Here is a 20,732-nt window from a genome sequence, read left to right as displayed (position 1 = left end):
ACGTTTTGCTTTAAAAAGAGATTCAAGCCTAAAAACCTCATTGTCGGCTAAAGCATTGAGAGACTAGCGTGTATGAGACACGACACTCAAAACCCCACTCCCGAGGCTGGAATGAGAGGGTGCCTGTGGCCACAGTTCTCTCTGCAATGGCCACATGTGGAAAGTATTTCTCAGGGACAGGAGTAAAGAACGCATCACCTCAATCAAAGTTCCAGTCATGCTTATTCAGGACAAGAGAAGAACTCAACAGAAACAAGAAAAATATTTCACACTAAGCTTTCTTTGACACGACCAACACTTTTTAGCAACTACTGTGCTTTCTAATCAGACCAAGCCAGACCAGACCTCGTCCCCAGCAGGTGCACTGACCACAGCTGCAGGGACAGGCAGCGGACAAGGGGACAGGGGTCGCACTCCTAAGTGAAGGCCCCAGTGTCAGAAGCCAGAGGAATCAGAAGCGGTAGGAAGGGAGGCCAAGCTCCAGCAGGAAGGCAGAAAAACAGCATCACCCAGCAGGCTCGGCACTTGAAGCGCTGCCTGGGATTCTGAGCAAGAAAGTCCCTCCCGAGGGCAGAGCAGGCCCAGGGCCAAGCAGGCATGAGGCCTGATTCCAGAAAGATGCACATCAGAACGTGAACCCATCAAGCTGCCCTCAGCGTCTACCTCTTTCTTATCGGTTGACGTGTGTCCTCCCCAGCATTCGTATGTTGAAGTCCTAATCCCTAGTATCTCAGAATGTGACTGTATTTGGAGTTAGGACTTTAAAGAGGTAATTAAGTTAAAATAAGGTTATATGAATGAGCCCTAATCCCATACGATGGTGTCTTTATAAGAAGAAATTCAGACGCGGACACAGACGAGGGTAGAGATTAGGACGATGTGAAGACACGGAAGAAGACGGCCGTCTGCAAGCCAAGGAGAGAGGCCTCCGGAGAAACCAGTCCTGCTGACACTTGATCTCAGACTTCAGCCTCCAAAACCGGGAGACAATAAATTCCTGCTGTTTAAGCCGCCCAGTCTGTGGTCAGTCTGAGCAAACTGATACACACTTTAATGTTTAATCTGAGCTCTTAGAAGAGCTCCTCTAGTTCAAGTCTCCAGGCCTCCTGACTCACCAAACCAATCATTTCTAAATCAAAACTGTCTAAAAGTAAAACGTGATGAGATAGCTGTCTGGTGACATGTCCTGTCCACTGGCAAGTGCCACATTTAGGCTCCTTGGGAAATGGCAGAGTTCAGCTAACAAGCGTCCTGCCTGTCTGTTCTTCCTCAGAAGATGTGTCTCCCTAACAGCACTTGCTATTAGTGATGGATCCCACATGTCAGTACCCATACGTCTGAGTCTCAGTACGTGAAGGTGCTGACAAGATCCTGCAACGCTGTCTCCCCCAGGGCCACAGGCCATGGTTCAAAAGTCCAGGGACCTTGGACAATAGTCTGCAGCTGACTCCTTCCCCAGGTCACACCGCCTTCAGCACCCAGAGACCTGGGACCTCCTCTCTGCTCCAGTCCAAGTAGTGGCTCCACTGTCAACTGGTCACCTGGACCAGCATCCTTGGATGTCCCTTTTGACCCTTCCTCCCTCATTTTTCATCCACTCAAACATCAGTCCTCAGTTCCACCTTCCTTGATGGCTATTTCTTTAACCCACCTCCTTCTTGCTCTCTGTGCATCACTGCCCTCATTCTCGTGCCAGCCTCTCTGCCTGATGGAACTGGGCCTGCTAGCTTGGGCTCACATTTTACAGCCTTGAGGAAGATACTCTTTGCTAAGTGGCCCCAGCCCTGCAGCCAGGAGACTGCAGTATTCTTCTGTGCTTCTTCGTCTCTACTTCTAAATATGGGCTCCTCATACATTATGCCATTTTGTGCCTCTGATGCCTACCTCAGTGCCAGGAAATGCTGAAGGCTGCCTTGCCCTTGGCTTCAGTTTGGGTCCATCCACTGGGGATGTCAGAAGGACACTGGAGGAGTGGACAGAGGTGAAAGAGGATGGGGGCTTATTCCCTAGTTCTCTCTGGAGAGACAGCACTGGGCTGCCTGTGCTGTGAGCCTCCCCAGATGGGGCCCTTGGCATGAGTCCCTGGTGACCACTTCTCCCCTGGGACCATCAGGCCTCATAGTGGTGACAACTCAGCTGCTACTAACCTTTGTAGTTCCCCTAAGCCCCACTCACTCCTGTAGAAAGGGACCTTTAGCAAATAGACCTCTCCACTTATGCAAATCTGAGTGCCCGATCCTAAGGGGACCCTAACCGACACAGGCAGGGAGGAAGGAACAATAGATAATTCCTTCCACTGCAGAACTCTGGGCAGAACTTTCTTTAAAATTATAGTTGTTTAAAATTATTAGGTTTTAGCTTATCTACACAAGTACAGAAATGACCCAACCTTGTGTTTTGTGCCGATGTTGGATTTTTTTGAGACGTAAATATGTTAGTTAAAGGTACCAAGGTAAAATTAAAATATTCCAATTTTAAAGAGTCTAGTTGATGAGGCTACAGTTCATCTTAATGCCTGGTCATTGGTAGTGAGGATATTTGAGACTTAAGCCCACACAAAGCTCCATCCAGATGCTGGGCAGGAGGGATGCGGGACATGAAGGCTCTGCTGTTAGTAATGGCCCTGATGCTGTCTCCTGCGGGGTGGGGTGACAATGGTCTTGGAGCATGTCATCTCCTGGGGCAGAGAGGCAGCCCCAACAAGCAAGCCCTGGGCTCTAGATGGCAGCTGGTGCTCATGCCAGCCCTGTGTGGTGGCATTAGGCTCTGTGGCACTCAGGGGAGCTCAGAACCTGCTTTGTGGAGGACTTTGGGGTAAGAAATGGGACATAACTTTAAGTGTGGAATGGAATTTTGCATCAGAGACTAAATCAACCAACTTCTTTGCTATATTCTTTAGGGGTAAGTGGAAATGTTTGATTGACTGCTGGCTTCAAAGGCCACCCACGGTGTGCCATGAAGGTCGCTGAGCATAGCCAAGCAGGGCGCCCTGAGCTGCTGGGCGAGCGGGCCACTCTGGGCTGCGGTGGGCCAGGGGCTGAGGGCAGCTGAAAGGGTAGAGTGCTGTTCCTTCCAGCTCCTAACTCGGAGGATTTCACTAGCGCTTAGCTACAGGGATTGTATTAAAGAACGAGCATTAAACTGCACCTGAATAATGAAGTTCTTGACACTTTTTTCTAACAGCTTGAGTTATGTTTCATATACCACAAAATTCACCTACTTAAAGTATACAGTTGAGTGAATTTTTTTTTATATTTACAGAGTTGTGCAGCTCTCACTAACAGCTAATTTGAGAACATTTTCGTCACCAGAAAGAAACTGGGTACCCACTGGCAGTCACTCCGCATTCCCACCCCACCTCCATCTCCTGGCAACCACTAATCCACTCCTGTCTCTGAAGATACTCCTATTCGGGACATTTCATACCAATGCACTCATACACTACAGCTAACACCCATTCTCCTGCAGACAGCATTCAAACTCATGATGCGCTTCACATATATTCCTTCACTCTGTTCTCAGGTCAGCCATTGTTGTTTCTAGAATTAGGAGGAAGCCCGGGCTCAGAAATGCAGGATGACTTTCCTCAGGCCACCTTCCACGGGGAAGGAGGAGAGCTGGAATTCAGACTTGGGTCTTCTTGCTACAAACCCAAGCTTAGTTCTCCAAGTGCAAATGACCAAGGTTTGAAGTTCGGACTGGCTGGTCCAAATAACAGTGAAACCAGTTGGCACGCCTGTCAGCCGAGCTACAGTCCAGGGCTCCCTGGCATGATTGAGGTGACAGGGCAGCAGCTGTGTCAAGGCTGAAAGGAGACCGCCCTGGGCAGATAACAAGAGCAAGCAAGCCAGCAATCAGGGAACTGGCTCGGCTGCTGCTCCGCTCCCCGGTCTGAACTACAGGTCTGCTGTCCAGGTTAGCCCCAGCCCTGACCAGAATGGGGCTGAAGCCTCCCTTCTCTCTCCCCACAGGACTCAGGGGAGTGGCCAGGCCACTCCCCTCTCCTCTGCACTCTTCCTGCAGCACTTGAGCCCAACTTTCTGCGGGCAGAGGGCTGCTCACTCTGGTTGCACCCTGGAGTCACGGAAGGAGGAAGTTTTAACACCCTGACATTCCTATAGCAAATCCAAATTCCCTGCCTGGTAGAGGTGGCAAGTCACAATGACATGGGGGTCTAGGCATGCAGATGGCCCGGACTTGAGCCTGGGCTCAGAGGCGAGACTCAGAGCAGCCAATTTGTTGGGAAAAGTAAGGAGAAAGCCCAGCAAGATTGGAGAGCAGAGCGAGAAAAGATTTCATGCAGGGGACAGTTGCCTTCTTTACATTTCTTTCTCGGGAGACATGCCAAGGAGGACACTCGTGCTGGGAACGCTTGCCCGAGTCGGCCTGGCTGGCCACAGTGTCTATCTGCAGGGCCGCCTTCTGAAGAAGGAGGTGGCAGGGGTGCTGAGCCAGCTGAGGGCCGGGCGTGGGGTGTGACGTGGGCACCGGGGCTGAGTGAGGAGCCACGGGACACTGCCCCTCATTGGTCACTACCTCCCCATGCACGGAAGTCGCCACGCCCCCTTGCATGCCCCCGAGAGCTCCACCAGCCTGGCCTTCTGTATCGTCTCTCTTCCTAACAAAAGTCCCTGCTCTTTTTTCGAGCCTTTCATTTCTGGCCGTGTCCCTCCTTTTTAAGCCACATTTCTGGAAAGAGTAGTTAAGCAATATAATTCCTCTTCCATCTCCTGCAACGTGGACTCTGGCCTCTCAGGCTACCCTGACAGCGTGGCCCTCCCTCTTCCTAGGCTCCCTGTGAACTTCTGCAGACCTCTTTCCTAAACCTCCCTGCTGTGCCTCCACCGCTGGGCTCGCCCTTGGAACTGCATCCCTGTCACATCAAGACTGCCTGCTTCTAATCACTGGACTACTGTGTCTTCATTCCTTCCCTCCCTTTCCTGAGCCTCTGTCCCACCTTGGCCTTGTCTCATCCCTGATTTCAAACATGACCTCTATGCAGAGGGGTCTCAAATCTCTACCTCCAGCTCCTACTCCCCTGATTTCCTGACCCACATTTTTTTTTCTGTCAGCTGGACCACTCCACCTGACGCATCTGCCAGTTCCTCAAATTCAGGAAACCTCAAAACCCCATCTTTTTTCCTCCTATAGCTCCTCTGATACATACATTGAAGACAAACCATCCTCCTAGCCATCTCTTCAACTAGATCTCCCTCCTTGGGCACATTCAATCACCTACCTCTCTCCTGACGCTTCTCTCTCCCTGTTCTACAGTATTATCTGTAACAGTAATATTAACAATAGCAGCAGCAACCATAACATGGCCAATATTTATTAAGCACCCACCCTTCTGAAAGCTTTCTGTGGACTCAATCGACTAAACTTTGCACTGATGACACGAGGGGTTCCTGTGATTCTACCCATCACAGGGATGAGTCAAGTTAAGTAGTTTACCTGAGGTTATCTAGCTGGACGGTGTGGGCTCCAGAGTCCGCCAGCCTCAGCATTGAGCTGGACTGTTGAATCTCCTAGCACAAAGGTAGTTCCCTGAGGGCGGGACCCAGAGCTGCTGACTTAGGGTAGAATCCCCTTCAGTGTTAACCCAGCTCTAGTGCAGGTGGCGAGGGGTGAGCAGTCGTCAGAGCACAGGAGCGCTGCACCTTCCAGGGCTCCCACAAACGAGGAGGAGACTGACAACAAGCGAGGAGTATAGTCTTGGAGAAGGACGTCTACCCCTTTTCTTCGGTAGTGTTGGCCCCCAAAAATTAGCCCACAAGCAACAATGTCCACAGAACATTCTCCCTAGAGGTTGACATCACCCCCTTCACAATAATTATTTCAGGGTCTTTGGAAACTCAGCACCTGCTCTGTTGAGATTCATGGTGGTTCTGAGAATGGTGTCATGTGTGTGAAGTCCTGGGGACACTGGGTCAAGGGGGCCTGGAGAAGATGGCCCAGGGACCATAGAGGCAGAAAGTCCATGGCATACCAGTTACATGTGGGTAGTTGAGTATTCTCCCCCAAACTGTAAATGTCACATTTTAACATTTCCTTAGGCATTTCGCCCTCCTCTAATTGGTTCCTTTAAGGGGTGATCTGACATCTTCCAAGTTGTGATCCTCAGGCAAGAATCAGGGCAATTCCAGCATGACTGGGCCATCACTCAGCAGCAGACAAATTGCACCCTTTACTGTTAACACTTTTCATTCATTGATTCAGCCCACAGCATGACCGAGAGCCTACTGTGTGCTGGGCACAAGCAACAATGCTGGAGGTGTCCGTAAATCCAAAGATTCGAACTTACACCAAAAGCCCTGGGAAGTGGAGCCCACTTTCAGAAGCAGAAAGCGGGGTGTGTGTGTGTGTGTGTGTGTGTGTGTGTGTGTCTCTTGGGGGGGGCCACTCTGCAGCTGGACCACTAAGCAGCAGACTAGTCAGCTTGCACCTTGAGTAGGACAGCCAGCCGGGGGAAGGCCCTGAATTTTCCAGACAAGAAATCTAAGCCCGCGAGAACTGACTGATGCACAAAAGGTCAAGCAGCGCATCAGGGCAGGTCAAAGCTGTGCCTTTAGGTTCTGGCTCACACACTTCATTGGTTCTCTGTGAGGCCACCTCCGACTGCCCTGATGTACAACTCCATCCTCATTCTCCCTATGCCCTCCCATTTCATTTTTCCCCACACCAACTGACTACACACATACATACACATTATTATTATTATTACTGAAATTTCCAAACCTACATGAAAGTAGAGAGACTAGTATAATTATCTCTCATATACCCACAGCTCAGCTTTAGTAAGGACCAACACATGGCCAATCCTGTGTCGTTTAGCCATCTTTTTTGTCTTTCTGTTTTGGAGCAAGGGGCTGGACTATTTGACACACTATGTATTGTACTTATTGTTTTGCTTATTGACTCCCCTTTCCTGTAACTAAATGAAATGAACAAGGAGGCAGGGATTTTGTCAATTCAGTTCACGCTATGATCCCCAGGGCCTTGAACAGGGCTCAGTACTTTGTAGGTACTCAACAAACATCTGTTCAATGGCTAAGTGCATAAAGGAATGAATGAATGAACTCCACCCAGGCTCCTCGTGTCTGGCCCCTGCGCTTCCATTAATGGGGCCACGTGTAGTCAGCCACCCTTCCCTTGTCACTCCCTCACCTTCCCAGGGACCAAGAGAGGAAGGAAAGGCAGTTGCTCCTCATCACAGGTGGCTCTGATGAGTTCTACCACTGACAGGATCTTACCAACTAGTCCCATAAGCAACCAAGAAGGCTCAGGTGCAGGGCAACATCCTCAAAGGCTGCACAATGTGGCAAAGAATACAAATGCGTACTTTAGAACTGGTGTGTGAGTGTATATAGAGTGTATATAGAGGCATATTTACATATACAGTTTGTCACACAGAAGGACAAGCTCAGGCGGATGTACGATACTCACATGCAGCCACGAAACCTAGTCAGGTCGTTGTTGGGCTTCTCACACTCGATTACACTCGTGAACGTCAAAGGATTGAATTCGGAGACCTAAAATAATAGCATGTAGACATTAGAGAAATCTGGGCTCAGACTGTTCTGTTCTAAAAGGCACTGGTTTTCTATCTGGCATCCATGGCAGAGAAATGTTATGGAAGGAGGACTCCGCCTAGTAACCTCTGCAGAATGCCAACGCCCATGGTACTTAGTCCATGCTCCTTCATTTTTACAATGAATGATAACTAATCACTGTAGATCGAAGAGCAATTAAGAGAATAGTGAGTGAGTGAGCTGAACGGATTATAGCTCTAACGCAAAATAAGAGAATATGAGATAATAGCAAAGGAAGCCGCTAATGATGGAAAGGGATGAATGAGTTTCTTGAGATAGACTTGCATCTTCTAGTTTTCTATACAGATTTAGAGAAGTAAATTCCATCTGGAAAATAGGAAATTATAATAAAATATCATTTCCTCAATGAGCACTAAAAATTTTTCAGATATTTGAAGAAAAACATTTAAATAACCAACGTGTAAGGCAATAATTTCTTTATTATTCTCTTTGATGAAAAAATGGTAGCTCACCCCAAAGAAGGTATTTCATTTAGAATTTTGCCATTGATGGATGTAACAGTGCCATAGACCATATGAAGTGATCAGGAGTAGAGAGAGGGAAGGAGAGGGAGGAGGGAGAAAGGAAGGAAATACAGAAAAAAAGGTTTTAGTATAAATAACGAACTACAATTCATGGATTTTTTAAAAATCAGCTCTCTCTGATTAGGCTGGTCATTCTCCTTTCTCTATCAAGTGTCACAACGTGGTAAAAAATTAAACTGTCTTTGCTCACACAAGCATATCATCACACAAAAAGTGCAAGTGGTTAAAAAACCACAGAAATGGCAGAAACATTGTTGACCCCACCCCAGGTAACTATTACTCCATCATAACAATGCAGTCCCCGGCACAGAACACTGCCATAAAGGTAACCACTGCAAAGGCAGTTCTGACTGTTTCCAGTGCATCCTGTATGTTAAAAAGAGGACTCACTATATGATAGTAGCTCAATTCAATAGCTAAAATTAAAATGTCATTTAAAAAAGCTCTTCTTGAAGTTTAATTAGCCATCAGCCCCTCTCGTTGGACTGGAATGGCCTCTAGTTCTATTTCCAGATTGAGGCTATGTTTCCGGAGCCCTGTGTGTATTTAAAGCCATGTGGATTATCTTAAAGCCCGTTGGTTGCTTTTTCCAGGGAAGACATCTGCAGATACAGCATCTAGGATGGCCATGAAGGGAGTGAGTTCCAGAACACGCCAGGATTATTCTTGGCAGACAAGGAGGGTAGACTTAAAATACTCTGTCTCTGTTTATTATTCTTTCTCTCTAAGAAAAATGTACTGTGCATGGCTCAGAATGGTAGGACATTCTGTCTCTGGGACTCCAGAGCTGCATTCATTACATTCTACCAATGATCATGTGCCTTGGGGAATGTGCATGCCCATGGCACTGGATGCCTGGCTTCATCTGCTTCATTTGGAATTGGGGAGGATTTTGAGGATTTTTACAACTGGAGAGATCTTTAGAGATTGTTATGGTTGAATTGTGTTCCCCACCCCCACCCCCGGAATTCATATGTTGAAGTCCTAACCCCGAATACCTCATAATGTGACCATCTTTGGACTTACGGTCTTTAAAGAGATAATTAAGGTAAAATGAGGTCATTAGTGTGAGCCCTAATACAATCAGACTGGTGTCCTTATAAGAGGAGATCTGGACACAGACATGCACAGAGGGATGATCATGAAAAGAAAAAGGGAGAAGATGGCCATCTACAAGCCAAGGAGAGAGGCCTCAGAAGAAACCAACCCTGTGGACACTGTGCTCTTGGACTCCCAGCCCTCAGCACCGTGAGAAAATACATTTCTGTTGTTGAAGCCACTCAGTCTGTGGTATTTTGTTACGGCAGCCCTAACAGACTAATACAGAGACCATCTTTGAGTTTCTCCCCTTAAAAGGGTTTCACTTCCGGAGCACACCTTTTGGATGAGAAAATTCTACTTAACACTGATTGTTTCTAACTTAACTGGCAATACAATAATACCCCCATTTAAGAAATATATTTATTTATCCCTCTATCTACTTATCTACCCATCTGCTTCATTCCAAACTGTCTTCAAGGTCATGCCTTAGTCATCTGTCAGCTAAGTTTTTGTTAACCCTCCCCCTGGAGCATGCACAGAGTTAGAGGCCCCAGTTCACCCTTCCCTTTGGAGCATACTGACTGTACTTTTTTAAAAAAGCAGACATACAGTTAGGGAAGATGAAAAAGTTCTGCAGATAGACGGTGGTGATGGTTGCATAACAATCTGAATAAAATTAATGAATGCCACAGAACGGTACACTTAAAAATGGTTAAAATGTTAAACTTTGTGTTATGTATATTTTACCACAATAAAAAAAAAGTTTAAGAAGGCACATATAAACAAACATTGAAAAGTGACTATAAAGAAACGAATTAATCATCAAGTAGAACATATAGCTCAGAAATCCATGAATGTCAGTACAAATATGGAAAACCTCAAACCTAAGTCATTCTTGAGGGCGCCACCGTACTGCTTCATCTGCATCATCTGCATCACCATCATTACCATCATCGACGTCATCAATTACAGGTACAATTCTGTGATAGCTTGCTAAATGCCAGGCTTTATGCTAAGTGCTGCTTACTATCACTTACGACACTACTAAGAGGTTGTTTTTCATACTACCTTTAACTTAAGGTGATTAAGGACCATGTCCAAGGTCATGCCCAAAGTCAAGAGGCCTTGGAGTGACTCATGGAAGTTCCTTGGCCTCTCAGACAATCAGCTCAGCCACTGACACTGACTAAGCCTATCTTGTATTAAGAGGAAAAGATGACACTACGTTTAATAAGCCAGAAAGTGTATAATCGATTCTACACAAATTTCCAAAGAAACTTAAACGTGTCAAAGTTTTAATGTCTTCCAAAACAAGTAAATGTACCCTAGTCTGACGGTCGATATCCCTTCCCATCTTTAGCAATATCCGTAGATGTGGAGTTAGCAGAGTTCACCCAAAAATGGAGTAAAAAATCAGGAGCCCTGGGATTTAGTTCAAGTTGTTCTGATTACCAAGTATGAGACTTTTGCAAGTGAAGAGAGGGCTTTGGACTTGGATCCCCGAGGTCTCTGGAGCCCTATGAATCTACAATTCCATGCAATGCAGAGGTGATTCTAATTCACCCCAGCGCTTGTGATGGCCTCAGTATGGAGAGGAGCTGCAGAAAGAAGCAGCATTACCTAGGACAGTGTTCTCACTCGTGCAGGCCCTGAAGCCGAAGCTGCCAGCCCTCTGCAGTGTGGCCACCGCAAGCCGAGCATCTGGGGCCAAGTGCAGCTGATGACACCAAGCTGATGACATCACTCACTGCAGAGAATGCATGTCCAAACAAGCACCTTACTGGCAATAAAATGCTGGTAGTTTCTTCTGCTATACACCAAAGACTTCTCAAGCTTCTTTGAACAAAGTGGTTTGACCTTATTAGATGGAAAGGAAGAGGCAGGGCGGTGACGCAGAGTAGAGGCCTCAGTCCTGTCCTTCAACTCGCATTTCTGCTAGAAACTGCAGCAGCGGAGAGCACTGTGAGCCGAGTGACCCCAGCAGGTGGTCCCTCCCTCATTCCCTCCACGGACGCCCAGTGCCCACCTCTTTCTGATGCTCGGCATCCCCTCTAGGTAGAACAGGTATCTGTGCAGGTGCTGTGTCCCCCTGTTCAACCACATGGGGGAGGTATGGTGTCTAATTCAACGGTGCCCAGACCACTCGCTGAATGAATGCTTGATTCATCTGGAAGATTCTGTTACCAATCTTGTATTTCACATTTGCATTAAATGATTTACTAATAAGTATTCAGTGAAAGCAAAAGTGGACTTCCTCCATCCTAAAACAGAAGCAGTGATGTCTGAAAGGAATTTACAGTCCATCAAAACAGACACCATTATTTTTTATCATAAAAGAAGTGAAATAAATGAGTTTACATTGCTTCACCGATAGGATATGCAAGTGCTTCCAGCAGGGACCCTGCCTAGCTCTCCACCTGGAGATTTCAGAACAAGGCCCTCTGTCTTGGTCTTTAGACGACATGGTCACAGAAGAGCCTGGTGAGAGAATGCACAGAGCCCAGCAATACCACTTCCTGCACCAGCGACACGACATGGAAAACATATGCTCCTTGTGTTCTCTGCATCTGGGACCCTGTCCTGAAAATACCTTTGTGTCACTTGTCATGATGCTCCTGGTCACAAGGGACTCAGGGTTTCCATTCTACCCCCAGCCTCAAGGTCACTGCCCCACATTGGCCTTCAAAGGCTGATTGCCCTACATCAGCTGCTGCCCTACAGGATGAAATCTGCACCCCAATGCAGCGGCCAGGCTCTGCCCAGGGAGCCCTGAGCTAACTTTGTTAGCTGCCACCCCTCCCAGCACCTGTTCCTGCCACTTGAGGTATCCTGGAGAGGCCCAAACCTTTCTGCACAGCTTCCTTTGCCCTCCTACTCGACTCTACCCGAAATGCCCCCTGCATTTCAGGATGTGACGGTGCCCCACCCTCTGAGCTTGCACAGCCCCTACATACACGTGCCTGGCTGGAGCTCTGTTCCCTTGAGACCAGCACAGAGGCTGGTGCACACACGGCCCAGGGGTGACCAATGATTATTCCACAAGGATCTCATATACCACAAGTTTCCAAAACATCTCAGTGCTCCCTGCTGTGCCCCTGGGGGCCTAGAGCCCCTGCCTGCCAGGCGCCCCCTCACCGACCACCGGGGAACAGGGAACTGCCAAGGGGGACTGGTAGGGCTTCTCTATGTTCCAGAAAGCACAATCTTTCTTTTACAAGTTTTTTTTCACTTAGTAGCAACATAAAATGATTTCTTCAGAGCCTCTAATCTAGCTGTATATTTACTGACAAAGGGTGAACAATACCTGAATTAATTTAGGCAAAGCATTTAACCCAAATTAATGAAAAAATCACCCCAACTCTCATTTTGCTATTTCAATCCAATTTGTATTTACTATATGCCTGTCAGTGCTGTGGGAATTCAAAGGAAGGCAGATGGCCCAATACTGAATGGGCGAATGAATGAATGAATTTACTTATTTACTGCAAAGACTGTATTGCCAAACCAATATTTTCAATTAGTTAACCTGAAATGGGAAAGAAACTGTCTTGTCTACCACAGTGTCACCTGGCACACTGTGCTCAATCAGTATTTATTAATACATAAAAACCTGAATGGAACCGTACGCATTCTGGTCCTGGTGGCAGCAGACGTCACCCTATGAGGAGCCTTAAATCAAAGTAATCTTTTCTCCAACGAGTTTCATAGATTCAGTGTTACTGGGAGCTTATGCCCCAATAGAAATAGAAATAGAATAGAAATAATCACAAAACACATTTAAGTAACTATTTCATCTACCATTGCAATAGTCGTGACTATATTATTCAACGTGTCCTAAACACGTCAGTGCATAAGTAGGTTGGCACAGCAGCCCATGACAAAGCACTGGACTGCACGTAATACAGCTCTCAGTAGTTTTTGTGCCGTCATTATCTCCAGGGAAACAAAGCTGACAAGGACCATGGGAGAGGCGTCAGGGCCTCAGCGGGCCGTACAGGACGCTTCCAGAAGCTCAATGCCTTTGACAGCTCATAGGGGAAAGTGATCAAGGGGTATCTGGGTTGCTGCCTTCTTTTTCTAATGGCAAATATTCCTGCCCTAAGTCCAAGCATTAGCGATCAAGTGCACCTCTCATGTTTGAAAGTAGAAAGCCAGCCTTTCACTCCTGCGATCTGCCTTGAACATGCAGGCGCCAGGCCTCCCTTCCCTCCCTGCCTTTTCATCCTTTGTTGCCTTGCTTCCCTGCTGTTTCACCATTAGAAAGCCTCCCAGCTTTAGTTTAGATGGTGGCAAAATTCAAAGGCTCAGAGTGCTGGGTTTGAGACTGAATTCTCAAAATCAAAAGCCTTTCTTTCCCTCTCGGCTACAAATGCTTCGTGCGGCCTTCGTGGGCTCTGACTGCCAGCAGAGCTTCATTTTCTCTTTTATCAAATGTGTTAAGGGTATCCAAGGACTGGCTAAGCATTCAGACTGTAAGGAATAAGAGTTGTTTTATAGAAAACCAACTTCAAAACCTAAATGAGGGCTGTCTTTAATATAGCCTTCTCAGAAGAATCTGTACTTAAGCCAACATGGTGCCACTGCAGAAGCCACATCTAGAGCAACACTGCTGAGCTGCTTTGCCTTGCCCGGTTACAAGTCAGCCTGTCTGCTTCACAGTCATGGGCCTCTTGTCCCTCTTCCATCACTACCGGTGGGCGTGATGGCACGAGCAAAGACAGGGCTGCGGGGTGTGAACCTGCCACATTCCGGAGACCACTGAGCAGAGAGCCCAGCTGGAGAAAAGGCGCTCTCCTCTCACCAGGTGGCGGAGAAGGGAACTAGAGCCTCGGGTTCATTTATAATGAAGTGGACCTGAGGCCAGCTCCCGATGGTAACCATGTTGGAGAAAGTCATACTGCTGGTGTGAGAAGAAAATCAGGATGGAGGATATAGAAAGAAGAGGTCAGATAAGAAGCTCTTGCACTAATCTGGGAAATGACTCAGAGACTAACATGGCAGCAGGAACGTGAAATTCTAAAGCACGACCAGACTAGCTCAATCATCGGGATTGAGAAGAAAAACTGTCCAGCATTAAAGACAGGCAATTTGGACCACACGTCCAGTTGAGGGCAAATAGAAACACTGGACAAAATATTAAAAACACCAGCCTGAAGGTATCTGAGATTTAACAAGAAAGTAAAGAATAATCAAACCAAAATCCAGAGAGTCAAGACTGGTCTCTGGGGCCTCCCTTCCCTCAGGAAAGTCTACAGTTTCTGAAAGAGGTGGTTGAGAAATTGAGTGGAGCTGGTGAGGCAAATCTTGGAGTATAAGACCTGAATCAGTTTCCCACTTCTGCTGTAAAAGTAACCACAAACTTGGTGGCTTAAAACAACACAAATGTGTTATCTTACAGTTCTGAAAGTCGGAAGTTGGAGATGGGTCTCACTGAGCTAAAATCGAGGTGTGAGCAGAGCTGTGTTCCTTCTGGAGACTCTAGGAGAGAATCTATTGCTTGCTCTTTCCAGCTTCTAGATGTCACTGACATTCCTTCACTCATGGCTCCCTTCCATTTTCAAAGTCAGCAACTGGGGATTAAATCTTTCTCCCACTGCATCACTCTGACACTCATTCTCCTGCCTCCTTCTTGCACTTACGAGGCCTCTTGTGATTATATTGACCCCACCTCAATAATTAAGGATAAACAGATCATCTTCCCACGTCAAGGGCAGCTGATTAACCACCTTAATTCCATTTGCAATCTTAATTTCCCTTTACCAAGAAACATAACATGTTCTCAGGTTCAGGGGATTAAGACATGGGAATCTTTGGGGGGCTATTATTCTGCCTACCACAGAACTCACCAACAGAGAGGCCTGATAAACAGCTATGCTTTTTTATGGGTCCATGAAGAACTGAACTCCAAAGAGTGAACTGTAAGAAAGAATGAGCTTTTGTGCAAACTGCTAGAGTCAACTGGGTGGCCCAGAAAAATCTCAACCCCAAAAATTGAGTTAAGGTGATTCCAGATTGCTAGAACCCCCAGATAATGAACAAAACAAAAGTCTCCTTTTAAGGAAAAGACCATAATCCCAGGCCTCAAATTATTTATAAATCACAAATTTCCAAGTACAATGTCAGACACATACTCAAAGATAACTAGGCATAAGAGGAGATTAGGCAGCATGCAACAAGAACCAACAAAAACAAGAATAGGAACAGGCTCACAGGGACTTTAAATTACCACGCTTGCTATGATTATGAAGCTAAAGCCAAGACTGACATTTTAGAAGAGCTAGAAACTACAAAACGTGACCTAACAGATTTGAAAAAAAAAAACTAGACCTTGGAAAAAACCTCAAGTAAAAGCTCAACAGAAGATTTGGCAAACCTGAAAAGAAAATTAGTAAACTAGAAGACAGATCAGAAAAATTGTTTAGAATAAAGCAAGGCAAGACTAAAGGGTGGGAAATAACAGAAGAGGGTAAGAGACACAGAGGATAGAGAGAGAGGGACCAACTTATATGCAATTAGAGCCCCAGAAGAAAAGGAGAGAAAGAATTATACAGGAACAATATTTGAAGAAATAATAGCTGAGAATTTAGTAAATCTGATAAAAAAGCACCCATTCATAGATCCAAAAACCTTAAATAGGACAAAAAAGGGAGATTATACCTAGGCACATGACTCTAAAATCTAAAAACCGAAGAAGATAAAATCTTAAAAGGAAATTGAGAATATTTGTTACTAGTAGATCAGAACTTAAGAAAATACTAAACAGTGTTCTTCAAAAAGAAGGAAAAATGGCCCTACTGATGAAAGGGTTAAAATGCAGGAAAGAATGAACAGCAACAAAAATGGTTACTATGAGGGTAAACATAAATGCATGTTAACTGTATTAAATAATAATTATGATGTGTTAGGGGATTTATAAACAAATATAATTATAACACACCACTACAAGAGGATGTAAGTTAGGAGGGAATAAAAAGCTGTTTAAAAAAAAAGGGTCCTTGCATTTCCAGGAAGAGGACAAAAATCAGTTCATATTAAATACTGATAGGTCCAAGATGCATGTTGTAATCTCTAACCACTAATATAAGAGTAAACGAACGTATAACTTCCAACCCAACTGAAGAAAGAATAACAAAACTCTCAATTAATTTAAAAGAAGGCTAAAATGGAGGGGAAAAAGGAAAACAGATCAGGCAGAACAAATAAAAATAAAAGATGGAAGCTTCAGACTCAAATGTATCCATAATAACATCAAAAGTAAATCAAGGGGCCGGCCCGGTGGCGCAAGCAGTTAAGTGCACGCGCTCCGCTACGGCGGCCCGGGGTTCGCCAGTTTGGATCCCAGGCACGCACCAATGTGCCACTTGTCAAGCCATGCTGTGGCGGCATCCCATATAAAGTGGAGGAAGATGGGCATGGATGTTAGCCCAAGGGCCAGTCTTCCTCAGCAAAAAGAGGAGGATTGGCAGATGTTAGCTCAGGGCCAATCTTCCTCACAAAAAAAAAAAAAGAAAAGAAAATTAAGTAAAAGCGTTTAATGAAAATATAAAGATTGTCATAATGAATAAAACAAAACTCAACAATATGATGTTTATAAGAAATATACCTAAAACATACAGATATCAGAAAACAATGTGAACAGATGAAAAAGATACCTGGCAAAGAGTAACAAAGAGAAAGCTAGTGTAACTGTATTAATATTAGAGAAAATAACTTTGAATCAAAAAGCATTTCTCTATATAAAAAAGGTTAATTTGAAATGACAAAAAGTTTAGTTCATTAGGAAAATAAAAATAATTCTAAATTTACATACTTCTAATAACGTAACCTCAAATTACAGACTGCAAAAATTAATGGAAACAAAGAAGACATAAACAAAATCACAATCTTTCTTGGGAGACTTTAACATTCGTTTCTCAGTATTTGATAAAACAAACAGTCAAAAAACCAGGAAGGTATAGAATTTTGAACAACACTATTAACAAACTTATCCTAATAGACATATATAAACCACCACTCAACAAATGCAGAAAACAGTCTCTTCAAGTGCACTCACAACATTTACAAATAGTGACCATATTCTGAGCCATAAAGCAAGCAATAAATTTCAGAAAATAGAATTCATATAGAATTCAACTAAACCAGAATTAATAATAAGAAGAAAATTATTTTTAAAAACCCTCCATCTGCTTTGAAATTATGGAATACAATTCTAAATGACCAATTGGTCAAACACAAAAAGTCACAAGAGAAATTAGGACATGTATTTACCTAAATGATATTAAATATACTATGTATCAAAACTTGTGGGATATTGCCTGCTTTCCGAGAAATTAATATTAAAAATATTAAAAGCTGCAATTAATGAGCTAAGTATCCATCTCAAATATTAGAAAACAGTAAATGCAGTCTAAAGAAAGTTAAAGGAAGGCTATATTAAACATAATAGCAGAAAAAAATACAAATATACTAACTCACCACAGAAAGACTGAGCTTGGAAAAATGAGTATAAAATATGAACAACAGAAATAAAAAAGAGGACATCTCTGCAGGCCCTATATACATCAAAAAGTTAAAAGTATTATATGAATAATGATATGCCAATAAGTTTGAAAATTTAAATGAAAAGGACAGATTACTAGAAAAATACAAATTACTAATATGTATAAAAGAAAAATACACGTTCTAAATAGTTATTTAACGTTAAATAAATTAAAAGCTAATTTAAATCATTCCACAAAGGAAATTTTAGATTCAGATGGTTTCACCAGTGAATTTTACCAAATATTTGAGGAAGAAATAACACTCACAAAAACACTTCTAGTGATGAAACAAACACTTCCCGACTTATTTGATGAAGCCAATATCAACTTGATACCAAAACACAACAAACACATTATAATAATGGAAAATCACAAATCTATGTTATTTATGCAAACATTCTTAACAAACATTAGCAAACTAAGCCCAACAATATATATTAAAAAATAATACATCAGCAAAGTGGATATAGCCCAAGAACTCAAGGCTAGTATAGCATTAGAAAAATCAATGTAATTAGCCACATTGCACAAAAGGAGAAAAATCATACCATCATCTCAATTGAAGCAGAAAACACATTTGATACAATTCAATATCTGTTCATGATAATGTCTTCTAGCAGAATAAGAATCCTTAGTCTGTAAAAAGTATTCAGCAATAGCCTAATGAAATGTCATATATAATGATGAAATGTCCAAATTTTTCCCTTTAAGATTGGTATTACTGAAAAAATGTCTGATTATCACCAGTTTTATTCAAGACTGTATTGGAGGCCCTTTTCACTGCAACTGGGCAAGGAAAAGAACCAAAAGTATAACAACTGAGAAGGTAGAAATAATGATATCATCATTTGCAAATGAAGTGATTATATGTGTAGTAAATCTAAAGTAATCTTCAGAAAACTTGTTAGAATTAATAAGTGGGTTTAGCAGGGTTTCTGGATACAAGATCATCCATTGTATTTTTACAGATTGTATACACACATGTATGTATATTGCATTTACTATTTTGTAAATGCACACACATTGCATTCATATACACATTATGACAAGATAACAAAATCATCGTACATGAATAAATCTAACAAGAATGTGCAAGGTCTCCACGTTGACAACCACAAAGCATTACTGACAGAGATTAAAGAAGACATAATTAAGCAGAGAAATATATAATACTTATGAATTAGAGAATTCAAAATTGTAACTATTAAATTCTCTTCTCTCCTTATTTATCTATATATTCAATGTAATCACAACCTAAATTCCAACATCATTGGGAACTTGACAAGTTAGTTCTAAAAGAATGGAAATGTAAACGGTCAAGAAGAGTAGACACTCTGGAAAAGAAGAACAAAGTGAGAGGAAGATCTCCACCATGTATTAAGACTTATCAGAAAGCTAGAGTAACTAAAACAGTGTAGTGTTGGTGCAAGGACAGACAACAAACTGAGAGGACAGAATAGAGAGGCCTCCAAACAGAGCCTGTATACATGGTCATCTGATTTATGACATGCTGGCACTGCTCTGGGAAAAGAGTGTCTTTTCAATAAATGATTTTGGGATAACTGGGCATTCACAGGGGAAAAGGACATGAAACCTGATCTCACTGCTCATCTACAAAAATCAATTCCAGATGGACTGTGGCCCTAAATGTGAAAGGCAGAACAATAAAGCTTTTAGAAAATTATAGAAGAATATCTGTATGATACCAGGATAAGGAAAGAGTTATTAAATAGGACTCCAGAGGGATTAGTGATAAAGCAAAAGACTAATAATTTATCTTATAGAAATATCAATAACTTCCTTTCATCAAAAGACAGCATAAAAGGGTGGAGAGGCAAGCCACAGAATGGGAGAAAATATCTGCACAGGGCTTTTATAAGAGAATATATAAAGAATTCCTAGAAAATGATTATAAAAGACAGAAAATCTAGTGAAAATTAGACAAACGATTTGAATAGGGACATTACAAAAGATAGTATCTATGTGAGAAAAAAAATGGAAAAGAAAAGGTGTTCAATATCCTTGGTAATCAGAAAAGTGCAAATTAAACCGCAATGAGATGCCTCTACACACCCATCAGAATGACCACAATAAAAAAGAAGGAACCACGTGTCAGTGAGGAACTGGAGCAAAGTGAACTCGCACACGCTGCTAGTGAGCACAGCCACTCTGGATGACTGTTTGGCATTATCTATTAAAGTTAAGAAGGTGTGGAAGTAGAGGCCGGCCTGGTGGTGTAGCAGTGAAGTTTGTGCGCTCCTGCGATGGCCTGGGGTTCGCAGGTTCGGATCTCGGGTGCAGACAGACTTGTCAAGCCATGCTGTGGCAGTGTCCCATATAAAGTAGAGGAAGATGGGCACGGATGTTAGCCCAGGGCCAATCTTCCTCAGCAAAAGAGTATTGGCAACGGATGTTAGCTCAGGGCTAATCTTCCTCACACACACACACACAAAAAAGGTGTGGAAGTAGAATGGCCCCTCTCCTTATCGTTCCCAGTGACCCTCATGAGGAATTTGTACTTTAGGCTCTGCTAGACTAGCAGTCCTAGTTCCTGGGCGGGAAGATGGAGGTAGGGGGAGATGATTTTCTACCAGGAAACTGTCCCCTTAACCTAAACCTATGTCTGCTACCTGTCACAGGCTCCTCATGCCAGAACTCAAACAGGAAAAGAATGACCCAAATTATTATGAGTAAAGAGAGTTACTGCTATATCAGGGGGGCAGGGAAGAGCATGTCTGAAACCTAGAGAATTTGCTATGGCATCCTTGATGCTTCCATGACTGGGAACAGGCAACTGCAGAAACTATGGCCGACAAGTGCACAGTGACCAGGTGCTCTTGAGGGATGCAGGTCAGTATCACCCCACCAAGCAGACCTACACTAGCAGACGAGCTGGCTGAGCTGAGGGGAATCTGGAATGGGTGGCAGAGGAGAGCAACAAAGTATATTAATTACGGTCTCAGGACCAACAATTGTCTTCTTATTTTACTTTTTTAAAAGAAATTGTAATGGCC

General features: G+C 43.8%; 1 protein-coding gene across 1 annotated transcript in view; it reads right to left on the bottom strand.

Moving 5' to 3' along the window:
• ATP10A (ATPase phospholipid transporting 10A (putative)) overlaps positions 1-20,732 on the bottom strand; it is a 157,186-nt gene that overhangs the window by 44,561 nt on the left and 91,893 nt on the right. The window contains exon 3 of the mRNA XM_058542250.1: positions 7,447-7,532. Coding sequence (XP_058398233.1) covers positions 7,447-7,532 — 86 coding nt within the window. The remainder of the gene's footprint in view (positions 1-7,446; positions 7,533-20,732) is intronic.

This window comes from Diceros bicornis, chromosome 5 (assembly GCF_020826845.1).
Source record: "Diceros bicornis minor isolate mBicDic1 chromosome 5, mDicBic1.mat.cur, whole genome shotgun sequence".
In the NCBI taxonomy this organism is placed as follows: domain Eukaryota; kingdom Metazoa; phylum Chordata; class Mammalia; order Perissodactyla; family Rhinocerotidae; genus Diceros; species Diceros bicornis.
Note: the sequence above shows the minus strand (reverse complement) of the source record. Positions and strands in the feature narration are given on the sequence as shown.